This window comes from Prionailurus bengalensis, chromosome C2 (genome assembly GCF_016509475.1).
Source record: "Prionailurus bengalensis isolate Pbe53 chromosome C2, Fcat_Pben_1.1_paternal_pri, whole genome shotgun sequence".
NCBI classification, from domain to species: Eukaryota; Metazoa; Chordata; class Mammalia; order Carnivora; family Felidae; genus Prionailurus; species Prionailurus bengalensis.
Window position 1 is genome coordinate 127,901,227 of NC_057350.1, and position 16,055 is coordinate 127,917,281.

At 35.8% G+C, this 16,055-nt stretch overlaps 1 protein-coding gene across 3 annotated transcripts in view; it reads right to left on the reverse strand.

Annotated features, from left to right (window-relative positions):
• PPP2R3A (protein phosphatase 2 regulatory subunit B''alpha) overlaps nt 1-16,055 on the reverse strand; it is a 201,788-nt gene that overhangs the window by 15,297 nt on the left and 170,436 nt on the right. For all 3 annotated transcript variants that reach the window (XM_043595338.1, XM_043595340.1, XM_043595341.1), the window contains 3 exons: nt 13,739-13,914; nt 13,107-13,225; nt 10,436-10,542 (listed from right to left, as the gene is read on the reverse strand). In XM_043595338.1, coding sequence (XP_043451273.1) covers nt 10,436-10,542; nt 13,107-13,225; nt 13,739-13,914 — 402 coding nt within the window. The remainder of the gene's footprint in view (nt 1-10,435; nt 10,543-13,106; nt 13,226-13,738; nt 13,915-16,055) is intronic.

Genomic DNA, 16,055 nt, shown 5'->3' on the forward strand with positions numbered 1-16,055 from the left:
TCATGTGCACTTGAAAAAAATGCCCATTTTGCTATTGTTTTGTGGAGGGTTCTCTATTGATTAAAGTACATTGTGTTGTTCAATTCTTCTGTATCCTTACTGTCTATCTAGTTCTGTCAGTTACTGAAAGAGAAGTTGTTGAAATCTCCAACTATACTGACTTGTCTGGCAATTTTTGTTTCATATATTTTGGGGATTCTGTTCAATATTTAAATACATTTAAAATTATTTGGCTACTGTATTTTAACTATTGGTGAAGTGGGAATTTTCCTGTTTCTTTCCTGGGTGAAATTTCTTCTGTTTTAGAAGTGGTCAATATTCATGTTCTTACTGTTGATTTTGAAAAATGTGATTTTTAAAATAATTTTTAATGTTCATTTATTTTTGAGAGAGAGAGTGTGAATGGGGGAAGGGCAGAGACAGAGAGGGAGATACAGAATCCAAAGTAGGCTCCAGGCTCTGAGCTGTCAGCAAAGACCCCTACATGGGACTTGAACCCACAAACTGTGAGATCCTGACCTGAGCCAAAGTAGAACCCTTAACCAGCTGAGCCACCCAGGCATCCCTTGAAGAATCTGATTTATAAAAGAATACTATTGATCATATGATGCAGTCCAATTTGTTTGTCTTTTAGTTGTGATACAGAATTTGTCACTTCCTAAATGTCACATCTAGAAAGTATTTCCTTATAAATTTCTCCCATTACTTTTAAGCTCTGAAAGTCTATTTATCTAACACGCAGACATTAGTTTCATATGCACTTTTTTTCACCCACCACAGAGAGCAACATTTTACTGACTAGTCTTTTCATAACACATTTAAGACACTGTCTTTATCATACACACACGCCCTGTAGTCCACCACACCTTTCTTTCCTAAACTCATTACTATTCTTGTATATTTATTGTTCTATTTAGAATTAGCTTATCAAGTTCCACAACATATTTTGGGGAATATATCAAATTAACGAATTAATTTTAACATGGTGAATTGTCTTACACCTTTTGGTAAAATTTTATATTTTCTTCATATATATTTTCCAAGTCACTTTTCTTCTTGATACTAATGAATGGGATTTTTCCCTATTGTATTTTTAACTGGTTATTTCTGGGGTGTGGGATTAACCATCTTTATCATTAACAAGGTACTCATCTCCAGTTTGCTTAGTTTTAAGATTTTTTTCCAAACCAGAAAATGTATTAAATTTTATCATATGCCTTCAGAGAATCAGTTTATATTTTGTTTGTTTAATTTGTTAATGACAGATTTTACAAAGTTGAACCACTGTAGCAGTCTTGGCATGATGTATTCTTTTATATACTGGTGGATTTGACAACTTATTTAACCTTGTGTGGTTCAGTTTTCACATATGTAAATGGGATATCAGCATCTACAAAAAAAGGGTTTGTGAGCACCCAATGAATTACAATATTTAGACTAGTGCTTGGTACATAGTGTGCTGTGTGTGTGTGTGTGTGTGTGTGTGTGTTTGTGTTTATAAATTAATAGATTTATTTTTGTTTGAATAAAATTATTTAACTTCTTCTATGTACTTAGGTCTATACTGTCATCCTTTCTCATGCATTTTGAGAGTAAAACCTAATCAATTTATTTTAGTCCACAGGTTACAAATTTCCCCTTGTCCAAATCCCATGTTTTAATAAATAAATAATGCATAGTTCTAAAAAGACTAGAATTTGAATGTTGACTTCCACTTTAACAGTTATTTTGAAATATATTTAGAGCATTTTTCAACTTTATTTTTAACTTTCTAGTATGTGTATTTTAACTTTTAGTTGTTAATTTCAGGTTACATTTTAAGTTGTTGCAATTTCCTTCATGCCTTAATAAATAGGCACTTTTGTGATGGCTCCATGTGTATTTCTTGGGTACCAGGTATGCTGTTGAGTACCTCTTTGAAAACTTTCTAATTTCTATATTCTTTTATTCTTTCTTTCTTTCTTTCTTTCTTTCTTTCTTTCTTTCTTTCTTGTCTATTTGATTTGTTGGTTTTTACAAGACTGCGATGTCAATTTTTCCTTGTATTTCTATCAGATATATTTTATGTTGCATAAAGTTCATGAATTTATTTTCATGGCCAACTGTTGAAATACGGGGAAGTCTCTTTTAAAGCTTTGAATTCTACTTGTCTCATTAATGTTACCATACCTGGTTTATTCTTGTTACTATTCATTTGACTTTTAACTCTGTGTTAGGGATGGATCTAAAGAATAGTATACAGTTTGATTTTTAATTCAATGTAAATTTTGTTATTGACACTATATTTGGACTTATTCTGGCCATTTATTTTGTACTGTCTATATCTTTTTGTCTCTTCTTTCTTACTATGGTGGACATCCATTGTTCCTGTATTGGAATAGTATTCTCCTTTTTTATGGCCATTATTTTCTTTTTTTAAAAAAATTTTAAATGTTTTTATTAACTTTTGAGAGACAGATATAGCACGAGTGGGGGAGGGGCAGAGAGAGGGAGAGACAAAATCTGAAGCAGGCTCCAGGCTCCAAGCTGTCAGCACAGAGCCTAACTCGGGACTCCAGCTCATGAGCTGTGAGATCATGATCTGATCCAAAGTTGGACACTTAACCGACCAAGCCACCCAGGTGCCCCTATGGCCATATTTTCTGATATCCCTTTGGAAAACATGGTTTGGATAGACCTGACCCTTGTAGAAGCTTGGTTCTAGGCCTCCTTCAGGAACTGGTTCAGGGATTGGACCTAAACTAAGCCAATTAGAGCCAAAGGGATACAAATCCTAGGCTTTGGGTGGAACTTAGGGGAAAGGGATTTTGTCATTTATTTGAACTTGAAGCTATTAAGTGATCATCTTGCTGCCACATATGAAAAACTTGCTAAGAGTGAAAAGATGAAAGAAGAATATTATCTAAGAGATGAAAGAGATGAAATCTGAGTCTCTAAAGTTAGTACTACCCCCTGGACTTTTCAGTTCTGTAAGCCAGTATTTCTGGGTTTTTTTTTGTTTTGTTTTTTGTTTTGGCTTATGGTTAGGATACTTGCCTCCAAAACAATGCTGATAACACGCTTGTCTTCTAGTAGATTTGAGTTTAGCAGATTAAGTTTTCTTTACCCAATTTTTCTCAGCTTAATAATCTATTGTCTTTTTCTAAAAAAATGATTAGAGTTTTCCATTTTGTTTTTATTCTTAGTGGTTGACCTTAAATTTTTAATACACATATTTTAACTCTCTAGTCATTGTTAGAGAAATATAAATTCATCAGCGTTAATACTCTCTAATAAAGATTCATAGTGTATTTCCACGACCTCTTTTTACTCTTAATAGTATGTGATCAATATTTTTTAGTTCTAAGAATAGATTTTACTAATTTTGTTGCTCATGCTTGTTTCTTGCATCCCACTGTTTCCTCGAGAATCTGTTTACCTTCTTGCTGAAGAGTATCCCTTAATACTTCTTTCAGAGATAGTCTGTGGTTGGTAACTTTTTGCATCTTTGGGTGTCTGAAAATGTATTTATTGGGCCCTCATATTTAAATAGGAGTGGAATTCTAGATTTAAAGTTATTCTCTTTGCAGTAATTGAATGATATTGCTCCATTTCTTTTTGCATTCACTTTGTAGGTAATCTGTTTTTTTTCTGTCTGGTAGATTTTCAGTTCTTCTTTATCTTTTATGTTCTGAAATCTCACTCTAGTACAGGACTGGCAAACTACAGTCTGTGGGCCAAATCTCTCCACTTGTTTTGGTATAGCCCAGTGACCTAAGAATGGTTTTTACCTTTTCAAATTTGAAAAAAAAAAATCACAAGAATATTTCATGACATATGAAAAAATAAAGTTTATATCTCAGGGCATATTAGTAAAATTTCATTGGAAAACAGCCACATTCATTTGCTTACATATTTCCTATGGCTACTGTTACAGCCATATATATGTCAGAGGTAAGTAGTTGTAACAGAACTGTGAAGCCTAAAATATTCACTACCTGGAAAGAAAAAATTTGCTGGTCCCTGGGTATATTTTTATTTGTTTAAACAGAATTCTGGGAATTATCTGGCTGTTATTTCTACTGTTTTCTATAAAGATTTCTTACCGTAGTATCATAATCAATATCCCAAATCAAAAACTTTTCATCTGTGTCCATTCTATTATTCAGCTCAATGACTGTGTTTTTCATTTAAAAATTTTTCAATTTCCAAGAAACTGGTCAGTCTTGTTTCAAGAGGGCAGTATTCTCTTACCATCCAAAAATGGTAAATAATACTCAACTTGAGGTCTTGTTCTGACTGCTGTAGTAAATCGCCTTCCAAGAGTGAAAGTTCTTCCATTTGTTGAGTATTTTATTACTTCCAACTGTTTGATATTTGTCCATTTTTCTATGTAGCTGGGAACAGACCACTCCCTCTGTTTGCACTGGCTTCTTATTAGGAGGGGGCAATGAGAGGTTGCTAGTGTTTTCAATGAGAATGAGGGGCTAGATGGACCATGCTGCTGGTGTGGATATTTCAGTGGTTGTGCTTTCTCTGCTCCAAGATCCCACACTCTTGTCTTTCCTTTAGGAATAGGATGAGATATACAAGGTTTGACCTACCTGGACACTGCTGCTTCTCATCTCCTTCTTGTGTGGAGTTTCAGCCAAATTCAGGTATGGATCATCCTTAAGTGCTGCTTCCTTTATTTGTAGCAATTATCTTCTGCATGCTGCTGCACAGACTGCCTCTTCAATCGGATCCCATCTCCTTTTCGTCTTTTAGTCCACTGAAAGTTTCTCCTCTTAAGTGGTGCTTTGTATTTTCAAATGGTGTGAAGAGACTGAAAACTACAGTATGCTTTCAGACTACCTCCTTAAAATGAGAAGCTGGTCTGAATTACAGTTACTCTTTAGAGGTCCACTGAAGTTTTGTTTGTAGCCTAATATATATTTTGTAGATGGTCTATGGACAAAACCTACAAAGGTATTTTACCTATTTTCAGGGTATAGTTTACTATGGCTGCAATAATAGGCTCCAATTTCTCCTTTTATTTTCTTTTGGGAGTTTTTGTTTCAAAAATCTGATGCTGTCAGATGCATAGCTTTTTTTGACTATTTTTTTTTCTTCCAAGATTTTATTTAAATTCAAGTTAGTTAACATATAGTGTAGTATTGGCTTCAGGAGAATTTAGTGATTCATCACTTACATATACATCCAGTGCTCATCCCAACAAGTACCCTCCTTAATGCCCAACACCCATTTAATCCATTCCCCCACCCACCAACCCTCCACGAACTCTCAGTTATCTATAGTTAAGTCTTATGGTTTTCCTCCTTGTTTTCATCTTATATTTCCTTCCCTTCCCCTATGTTCATGTGTTCTGTTCTTACATGCCACATATGAGTGGGATCATAGGATATCTGCCTTTCTCTGACTGGTTTTGCTTCACCTAACACACTCTAGTTCTATCCACATCGTTGCAGTTGATGGACATCTGGGCTCTTTCCATAATTTGGCTATTGTTGATAGCGCTGCTGTACACATTGGGGTATATGTGCCCCTTCGAATCTGTATTTTTGTATCCTTTGACTAAATACATAGTAGAGCCATTGCTAGGTCGTAGGGTAGTTCTATTTTTGAAGAACCTCCATGTGGTTTTCCAGAGTGGCTGCTCCAAAGCATTCATTCGTTTTTAATGCAACCTTTGTTGTTATTACAAAATTGAATCCTTTTCTTTAAATAAGTGAGTTTATTCCATTTACATTCATTGCCTTAGTTCTGTCATCTTCAGGCTTTGTGGTCTGTGTTTTTCTTTTCTGTATACACATTTTCTGATTGAATTGGAATAGTCTAGCTTTGGTTTTTCAAGTGTTAAATTAGTATTCCTAAACCCTCAATTTGACTTATAGCTTTAAAGGGTATCTACTGAGGTTTTGCCAATGAAATTTACACATACTTTCTTCCTCCTCTCTACCTCCCATTTTCATTTAAATTGTTATTTCTAGGATGTTATACATATATTTCCTCTTCCTCTCTACATCCTAGTTTTACATTTCTTTTTTTTCCAGATCTCTATTCTTTCTACATTTGAATGGATTGAATGCTATTTATTTCTTTTCCCCAATGGTTGCTACATTTCCAGGCTCTTTATTTTGGTTTGTTTCTTGGTTTTATGATTGTCTTTTTTATAGAAGAGCTCATGGGTGCTATATTCCCTTCAGTTCTTACATGTTGAAAATACCCACTTGTGTTTTCATGCTTGAATGTCATCTGGGGTTAGTATAAAATTTGAGATTATAGAAATTTTTTCTCTGAAAAAGTTGTATGTGTTGTTTTATGATCTTCTAATATTCATTTTTACCATGGAGGTATCTGAGGCGAGGGTGATTTTATTTTCCCCTTGTCTGAGGACTTGAATTTTTTAAGTGGAAAAGAAACCCAATTAAAGTTTCTTTCTTAAAGTTAAAATCAAGTTAGTTAACATATAGTGTAGTCTTGGCTTGAGGAGTAGAACCCAGGGATTCATCTCTTCCATATGATACTCAGTGCTCATCCCAAAAAGTACCCTCCTTAATGCCCATTACCCATTTAACCCATCCCCTCACCCACCTCTCCTCCAGCAACCCTCAGTTTGTTCTCTGTATAGAAGAGTCTCTTATGGTTTGCCTCCCTCTGTTTTTCTTATTTTTCCTTCCCTTCCCCTGTGTTTATCTGCTGAGTTTCTCAAATTCCACATGAGTGAAATCGTATGGTATCTTTCTCAGACTGACTGATTTCACTCAGCATAATACTCTCTAGTTCCATCCACATAGTTGTAAATGGCAAGATTTCATTTTCATTGCTGAGTAGTATTCCACTGTATGTATGTGTGTGTGTGTGTGTATGTATATACACACACACACCCCACATCTTCTTTATCCTTTTTCCAGTGGATGGATATTTGGGCTCTTTCCATACTTTGGCTGTTGTTGATAGTGCTGCTATAAACATTGGGGTGCACAGTGCCCTTCAAATCAGCATTTTTGTATCCTTTGGATAAATGTCTGGTAGTGCAATTGCTGGGTTGTAGGGTAGTTCTATTTTTAATTTTTTGAGGAATATCCATATTGTTTTCCAGAGTGGCTGCAACAGTTTGCACTCCCACCAACAGTGCAAAAGGGTCCCCCTTTCTCGACATCCTCACCAACATCTGTTGTTCCCCAAGTTGATTGTAGCCATTCTGACAGGTGTGTGGTGGTATCTCATTGCGGTTTTGATTTTTATTTTCCTGATGATTTTTCATGTGTCTGTTAGCCATCTGGATGTCTTCTGCCCATTTCTTCACTGGATTATTTGTTTTATGGATGTTGAGTTCGGTGAATTCTTTATGGGTTTTGGATGCTAACCCTTTATCCAATATTTATCTTTGAACTCCGGCAAATTCATGACATATATTGGGAATCAATCATTATCAGTATTTCCTGGATATGGTATGACTTCTGACCTTTTGGATTTCAGGAACTTTATTTAAAAAAAAAAAAGCTTTTCTATTATCTTTGAATTTTTTGTGTTCCATTTGCTTTGTATGTCTAATACATACTAAGATCCCTGTTGTTTTCCTTATGTATACCTAATTTTCTTTCTTACACTTTACTATTCCTTCTTGATCTTTTTTAAATGTTTGCTTATTTTGAGAGAGAGAGAGTGCCCACATGCATGTATGAATGGGGGAAGGGCAGAGAGAAAAGGAGAGAGAGAATCTTAAGAAGGCTCAGCATTGTAAGTGCAGAGCCTGACATGGGGCTCGATCTCATGAACTGTGAAATCATGACCTGAGCCAAAATCAAGACTTGGATGCTTTGCCAACAGAGCCACCTAGGCTCCCCCTTACTTGATCTTTTAAAGCCTTCCTCCACATTTTAATTTTTTCTTTATAATAGTCAAGAAATATACGTCCACAAAATGACTTGTAATGTTTACATGGAATTATACTATGTATATGCAGGGTAATTTTATTAATCTTCCTATCAGACCTTCCAATTTTTCACTATTACAAACAACCACAGATGCTCTTAACAGTAGTGATGCTGCTTCATAAGTAACCTTACCCTAATTCCTACTAAGGAAGCTCAGTGCCAAAAAAATTTTAGATTATGCTTATGAATACACTTGCCTATCTTCCCTTCTTATTCAGTCAGGCTTAAAATAATGATGAATGATTTTTCTGGGTTTCTGGGTCCATGACATAAAAATAAGACCCCAGTTTTGTGAGTAAGCATATTAAGGATATCTCAAGATTAAAGAAAGTAGTTTGGTGATGGCTTCTTCAGTACTCTCAAAAAAGATATTGAAGACTTAATGGTAAGGGTGTGAAATGTAGAATCTCTGTTGGCATTTGTACTGAGCTGGATATTTGATGTTTATCCTTCTATATCTACTCTCCCCTTAGCTAGGTGGATAAGGAGGCTGATCCAAACAGACTACATCAGTTCTCTTATCTTCTTGTTTCTGGTTGGAAACCAATGAGAAGTGCCAGCAGGATACTAAGGGATATGAGCAAAGTGAAATTGGGTATTTATTCTAGCAGCTCTCACCTAGATTGCCATAGTTTGACTGAATTCTATTACTGAAGGTCACAACTCCTGTCAGCTCTCTCCATATACTTACTCTCTTTGGGTTCTGATGATGGTTTTATCTCCTTGTCCTTTTAGACCTAAGGATGGAAGTGGCTCCCCACTGTTGCTAGTTCTGGGTGTCTGCATTATTTCTTGTTGGTTTCTCTGAAACCCTCCTCTGTTTGCTATACTTATAGAAATTTGTCTTACATATGTATAAAATTACATGTATGTAAGATTATTCATTAGAACATTTTATTTGTCATAGTGGCATAACTGTACAGTAGAATATTGTGCAGCTGTAGAAAAACTTAGAACATTCATCAGATACATGCATGAAATAATCTCCCATTTGTTGGGCTTTTAAAAATTTTTTCATGTACCCAAGGCCCCCAAAATATTTGTGAAGCCTTATTTATACCTCAGTAATTGTAAAATACAAGTGTTTTTGGTTCACCATGTTGTCTTCCCAATCTTTGTTATTGTTTTTGTCTTTATTTAGGTTTGATACACAAAAATTATATGCATTTAACAATTACACTTTGATCAGTGTGGATATACGCATACATCTGTGATACCACAATCAAGGTACTCCAAAAATCTGTTCACCTCCAAAAATTTCATGGTATTTTTTTGTGTGTGTTTTGTAGGAAGACATGAGATTTGTTCTCATAACATTTTAAAATGCAGAATACCCACATTTTTAACTATGGGCACTAAGTAGTATAGCAGATCTCTAGAACTTACTCATCTTCTATAACAGAAACTTTACATAAGTGTGGAAAAAGCAAAATACCAAACAATGAATATAATATGCTACCATATGTGTACAGAAAAAAGAAATAAAAGAATGTATATGTGCTTTTTTATATATACACATGTATCTGAATATATGTATGTGTATATATATATCTATAGGAAATAAAGTGGAGGGTGTCTTTGGAAGGACATGTAATAAGAAAATGTGGGAGAACCTAGGTGGCTCAGTCGGTTTGAGTGTCTGACTTCGGCTCAGATCATGGTCTCATGGTTCGTGAATTTGAGCCCCATATCGGGCTTGGTGCTGTCAGTGCAGAGCCTGCTTCTGATCCTCTGTCCCCCTCTCTCTGCTCCTCCCCTGCTTGCACCCTCCCCCAAATAAATAAATATTAAAAAAAAAAAAAAGGTCACAGTGATTGCTTCTAGGGAGGAAAACTGGGCAGTAGGAAACTATCCTTGTTTCTTTGAATATTAAAATATATGAATATATTACCTGTTCAAAAAATATTACATTAATAAGCATTAAGAGCCTTAGAGGAACTACAAAAGAAATCACTAGAAGATGGTGGAAAGAGCCAACAAATTATAAAGTTGCTGAAATGATCTAAGCAATGGAAGTCTTGAATAGTTTCTTACCATGATCCCTTTATGGAATTATATATACCCTATTACAAATTTGTTGTAGAAGTAAATTCTTGTTCAGTGTTGAATACAAAAAAACATGTATGGTAAAGATTTGTTTTAAACATGGTTTGATTATTTAAAAGAGCTTCAGTTCTTTCAGTCTCATCCTGTATTTACAGCATTTTAGTAAATGCTAAATGTTTTTACAGCATGTGATATCACTAACAAAGTAGAATGACTGCACGATGATCTTAGCTTCCAGTGAAAAGTACAACTCCATTAAAGGAAATGGGACATGAGAAGAGTTTTAGGAAATTAGTGAAGAAGGGAAGATTGCTGGAAAAATATTCTTTCAACTAAAGTTGGTTATAATCACTCAGGATATCCAAAAATAAGAAAGGATTACTAGTTTGATTTTTTAAAGATGGTTTTACCATTCCTGATATGATTACCCCTGTTAAAAAAGTTCTATAAGACCCAGGGACCTCACTCACCCTTCCTGGAACTGTGCTTGGGCAGATTCCTCTGCAACAAGAGTCTCATACTCCTCAGCTGCAAACCTGTCCCAGTCAGAGGGCTCAGGCCCCTCATTCTCAACATCCTGATTGCAAAGAGAAAAGGAAACAAAAATAATCAAAGACAAAGAATTGGAGATTGGTTTTCTTCAGTGAACATTTGTGATGACCTGCCTGAAAATATTTCATTTTAACATGTTAAGAGAGGTGCTAAAGTAACACTCTTAAAGTGATTTGTATGCCTCCAATCATAAAATTATAGTGAACTCCTCAGCAGTGAATTCTTTAGGTCTAGATTCTTTAGCCTTATAATCAGAGACCTTTGTCTGGGCTCTTCTCCCTGGCACTTTGCACACCAGCTATCTGGAGTGACTTGTGGTTTACATATGCCCACCTGAAACAGACCATCGCTTCCTCCCCTCCCTGGCATATTTTTATTGCTTCTGTAAAAGCCAGCTCAGATACCATGTCATCTGTGCTATTTTCCTAGAAAGAGCCCTTCTCCCCCAAATAATTTCCTTTGCTATACTGTACATGCTCGATTGCTACTTTTTGCTCTTCTTTTTATCTCTATATGACCATATGTCTCTTCAACACAGTCACTGGAATTTACTGAGCACTTTTTGACTAAAAATGTTCTCTGCAGATCAGAATAAATCTTGATATACTGCCATCTCTTACAAATTTTATAAAGGGGGAAAAGGCTATATACATTTTCTTTTCCTTCTCCAATCTGGGCAGTATCTTGGATTATATACTCCAGGTAAAATGCTTTTCCATGATTAAAATGAGTTATTAGCACTGCCCTCAGATGTAAGGTTAGTCATGCCCAGAAGAATGTAAATACCTAAATACTGACCATACAATAGGATTATGATACTTAACTCATTTTAAGAACCCCTACTCCATCCTTTTGACATCTTTGAAACTTACATCTTAGATTTATAATTGGCAATTTTTTTAATGTTTATTTTTGAGAGATAGCACGAGTGGGGGAGGGGCAGAGAGAGAGGGGGACACAGAATTCGAAGCAGGTTCCAGGCTCTGAGCTGTCAGCACAGAGCCCGACGTGGGGCTCAAACTCACGAACCACAAGATATGACCTGAGCTGAAGGTGGACACTTAACCAACTGAGCCACCCAGGTGCCCGGGAAAAAATTTTTTTTTAAAGCTAGTGATAATGTGCCTTGATATGCCCCAAGATCAGGCGTAGAATATTTGTTTTTAGAAGGTGATCTTTGGGGGTGTCTGGGTGGCTCAGTCAGTTGAGTGTCCAATTCTTGATTTCAGCTCAGATCATGATCCCAGGGTCATGGGATTGACCTTTGCATTGGCTCCGCACTGAGTGTGGAGCCTGCTTGAAATTCTGTCTCCCTCTGCCCCCCTCCCCTGCTTGTGCTCTCTAAAATTAAAAAAATAAATAAAAATAAAAAATAACGTATGTGGTGCCTGGGTGGCTCAGTTGGTTAAATGTCTAAATGTTGGTGTTGGCTCAGGTCATGATCACACAGTTTTGTGGGTTCAAGCCCTGCATCGGCTCTGCACTGACAGCGTGGGGCCTGCTTGGGATTCTCTGTCTTACTCTCTGCCTAACCCCACTTGTGACTATCTCTGTCTCTCTCAAAAACAAATAAATAAACTTAAAAAATAATAAGGTGATCTTTGTATTCTTACTACTATTTAGGTCAACATGTAGAAGAAAAAGACTGAAAGTTTCTGGTAGTTTCTGGTATTCCTGTAGGACTCAACTCAAACATTCCTTTTCTACTAACAGAATTAAAAAAAAAATTTTTTTAAAGTTTTGAGGGAGAGAGAACACAAGCAAGGAAGGGGGTAGGGGTGGGGGAGAGAGAATCCCAAGTGGGCTCTGCACTGTCAGTGCAAATGTGGGGCTCCACACAGGGCTTGAACTCAAGGACCATGAGATCATGACCTGGGTCAAAACCAAGAGCTGGATGCTTAACCAACTCGACTGAGCCATTAGGCACCCCCACATAATTTTTACTTTTTAAACAAGAGAAGGGGAAGTGGTGATGATATTATTATTATTATTATTATTATTATTATTTTATTGTTTTGACATAGACCATATGTTCAGGGCTTTTTGAGGGTCCACAGGTTTTTGTGTACGCGTAAGGGTGCTCATCTCTATTCAGGTGTAGAATGACTTCAAACTGATAGTCATGCACAATAGTCATTAACACTTGAAAAAGTGTTTTGTTATCTGAGGGCTGTCTATTATGGAGAACGTCTAGTTTTCATTAGGGAGAGCTATTTACAATGTAATCCTGGAAATGAATGGTACAGTTAACCCCAATATACTTTCTAATACAGATGGTTCTATTGATACATTTTTTTTTTTAAAGTTAGGACAAATTTTTTTCAAAACTTTTTTGTAACTAGTGTCTAATATATAAGTATACGGACCACAAAATTCACTCAGTGATAGGCAGATGCAGGTTACCTAAACTTGAAGATTAGCTATGGAGAGACATGTGCTCTAGGTCCTTTTTTCTCTCTTTTCAGTAGGAGAGAAAATGTTTTAAATGTTACCTCTTTAAATACAAGATTCTCACAGGGAAAGACCGTTTTTATCTGTAGCACACAACCCCTGATACTGCAGCCTTCAAAGGGAAGTTAAAACCAGTACCTTCTGGACCGCAAAAGGATCTCTCTGTTCATGGTCCAAGTATTTCTCCAGATTAAAGAAAGTATCATAAAAAATGTGTGCCATTCTGCATCTCTTCAGATCTCGTAGTGTTATTTTGCCTATGTAAAAACAAATCCAGTAAATTTCAAGAACTTTTTGGCAAGTGAAAAAAACTTTTACTGAAGTTTAAGAGTATATGAATATGCCAATTTTATTATATAAAATCCGATTTTTTTAGGTAAAATGGACATAAAATTTACCATTTTAAAGTGTGCAATTCAGCAGCTTTTAGTACATTCACAGTGTTGTACAACCATTACCACTACCGAGTTCCACAACATTTCCTCACTCCAAAAGGAAACTGTACTCATCAAGCAGACGTTCCCCATCTCCTTACCCAGCCTAGGGCGATCACTAATCTGCCTTCTGTTTCTATGGGGAAATTTCTTAAACTTGATTTGCCATTAGTTGTTGGTTCTAAACTAATGGTAAAGGAGAAACTTAAATATTTCTGTATTTGGGAAGCCAGTATGGAAGACTCTGGAAGTTCAGTAATTTGGGACAATCCAGGATTAAAGGCCCCCCTCTGTTACATAGGTGAGTAGTGCAGATGGTCTTTTACTCAATATTACCATCACTGGCTGGCTTCACCAGGTCAAGCATCTGGCACAGCAAATCATGGAATGGCAAGGGCTCAATGCCCATGGCTTCCATCCGTTCACATTGCTCCTCATAGAAGTACTCCAGCTCATACATGGAGAGTACACCATCTCCATCCATATCCATGCAGCGGAACCAATACTCAATGCTAGAAGATAAGGACACTCGTTAGCAATGGCCTGGTAAGGTCCTTTATTCACCCAGATTTATTACTGCCCATGTTTCTTTTAAAATAAGTCAATATGTGTATATTTTCTTTTAAAATAAGTTAATACGTGTATACTTGAGACTTAGAGGAACACAGTTTTATAAAATTTGTTAGAAAAACTGGCCAGACCCCTTCTTCCCTTTATTTCCCTTCCCCAGAATCAACCACTTTCAATACCAGATTATTTTGGTTTTTATATTTTCAGATAAGATGCCTATATTGCTCCTTCCTTACATTTCTGTTTTAAGAACTGTGTATTAATTTCATACAATGAAAAATGAGGTTTTAGCTCTTCTACCTCTCTTTCTACTTTACCTACATGCCCTTCTGAACCTCGTAATATAAATTACTCAACTTTTTCTTTTATCTCTTATTTGCTTAGATTTCTGTGTACATGTTACTATTCAGTGCCCATATGTGCCAGTTTTCTACATCCATAATCATTCTCATCAGGGTTCTATGAACTGGATTTTCTTGATGAAGTCTTTCTTGCTTCCTTCTGACCTACTTTAACTGCACTGGTTGCTCTCTAGACTGGATTCATGGTTTCATCCCAGGGATTCCTTTCACCTTTCTCTTATTTCTTGTATCTCACACTTTCCTCATTCTTGGTTGACTTCCTTGTTTAGTGTAACATATTCTTCGGCAGCTTCCTAAAAAAAAGGGAGTGAGGCACATACGTTTTCTGAGATCTTAGATAGTTGAAAATACTGTTTATCTACCTCCTAACTTGGTTGATATTTTGGTTACAGAATTATACCTTGGTGGTGCTTTTCCTTCAGAAGTTTAAAGGCAATGATTCACTACACTATCTTCTATCTATCCACTATTGTTGAGAAGTCTAAAGCCATGCCGATGTCTGATCCTTTGACTATAATAACTTTTTTTTTTTTTCCTTTGAAGCCTATAGAGGTTTCTCTGGGTCCTTGGTATTTTGAAATCTCATGATGAAGTATCCTGGTCTGGGTCTAATTCATCTACTTTCTTGGGCTTTCTGAGAGCTTACACAATTTGGAAGCTAGTATTCTTTAGTTCTCGGAAATTTTCTTCAATTATTTTATTTCTTCCCTGCCTCTTTTCACCCTTATCCATTCTTTTTTTCTGGAACTCTTGTTATTCACATCTGCATGGTCAAATATTGTAGCCACTTATCCACATGTTCCTAGTCCAATTTGAGATATCTTTAAGTGTAAATACAAAACAGATTTTGAAGACTTAATATGAAAAAAAGGTAAAACATCAATATTCTTATATTGATGAGATGTTGCAATAACATTTTAGATATAGTGGATTAAATAAGATATTTAATTACAATTAATTTTATGTTTTTCTACATCTTTACTGTGGCTAAATTTCCTTTATAGTTTTTAAAAACATTTTTAGTAAAAACTAAGGGGTACAATGAGATAATATATACATTGTGAAATAATTATTACAGTAAAATTATTTCACATATCATCTCCTCACTTAGTTATATTTGGGGTGGAGGGGGATGAGAAGACCTGAAATCTACTCTTAGCAAATTTCTAATATTTAATACAGTATTATTAACCATACTCACCATGTTGTATGTTTCATTCTAACTGCAACTTTGTACCCTTTGACTAGTACTTCCCCATTTCCTTCTTCCCTCAACTCCTGCTAACTAAAATTCTACTCTATGACTCTTTGTGTTTGACAGTTTTTAGATTTCACATGTAAGTGAGATCATGTGGTATTTGTGTCTCTGTGCATGCCTTATTTCACTTAGCATGGTGTACTCTGAGATCATCCATGTTGTCGCAAATGACAGAATTTCCTTCATTTTAAAGGGTGAAAAATATTCCTGTGTGTGTGTGTGTGTGTGTGTGTGTGTGTGCGTGTGTGTGTGTATCCCACACTTTCTTTATCCATTTATCCACTGAGGGATTTTAGGGTCATTTCATATCTTGGCTACTGTGAATAATGCTGCAATGAACATAGGAGTACAGGTACTTCTTCATGATATTTATTTCAGAGTTCTGATTCAAGATGGTAATGTAAGAAGATCCTGAACTTTCTCCCACAGACACACCAAATCTACAGCTATATATGGAACAAGT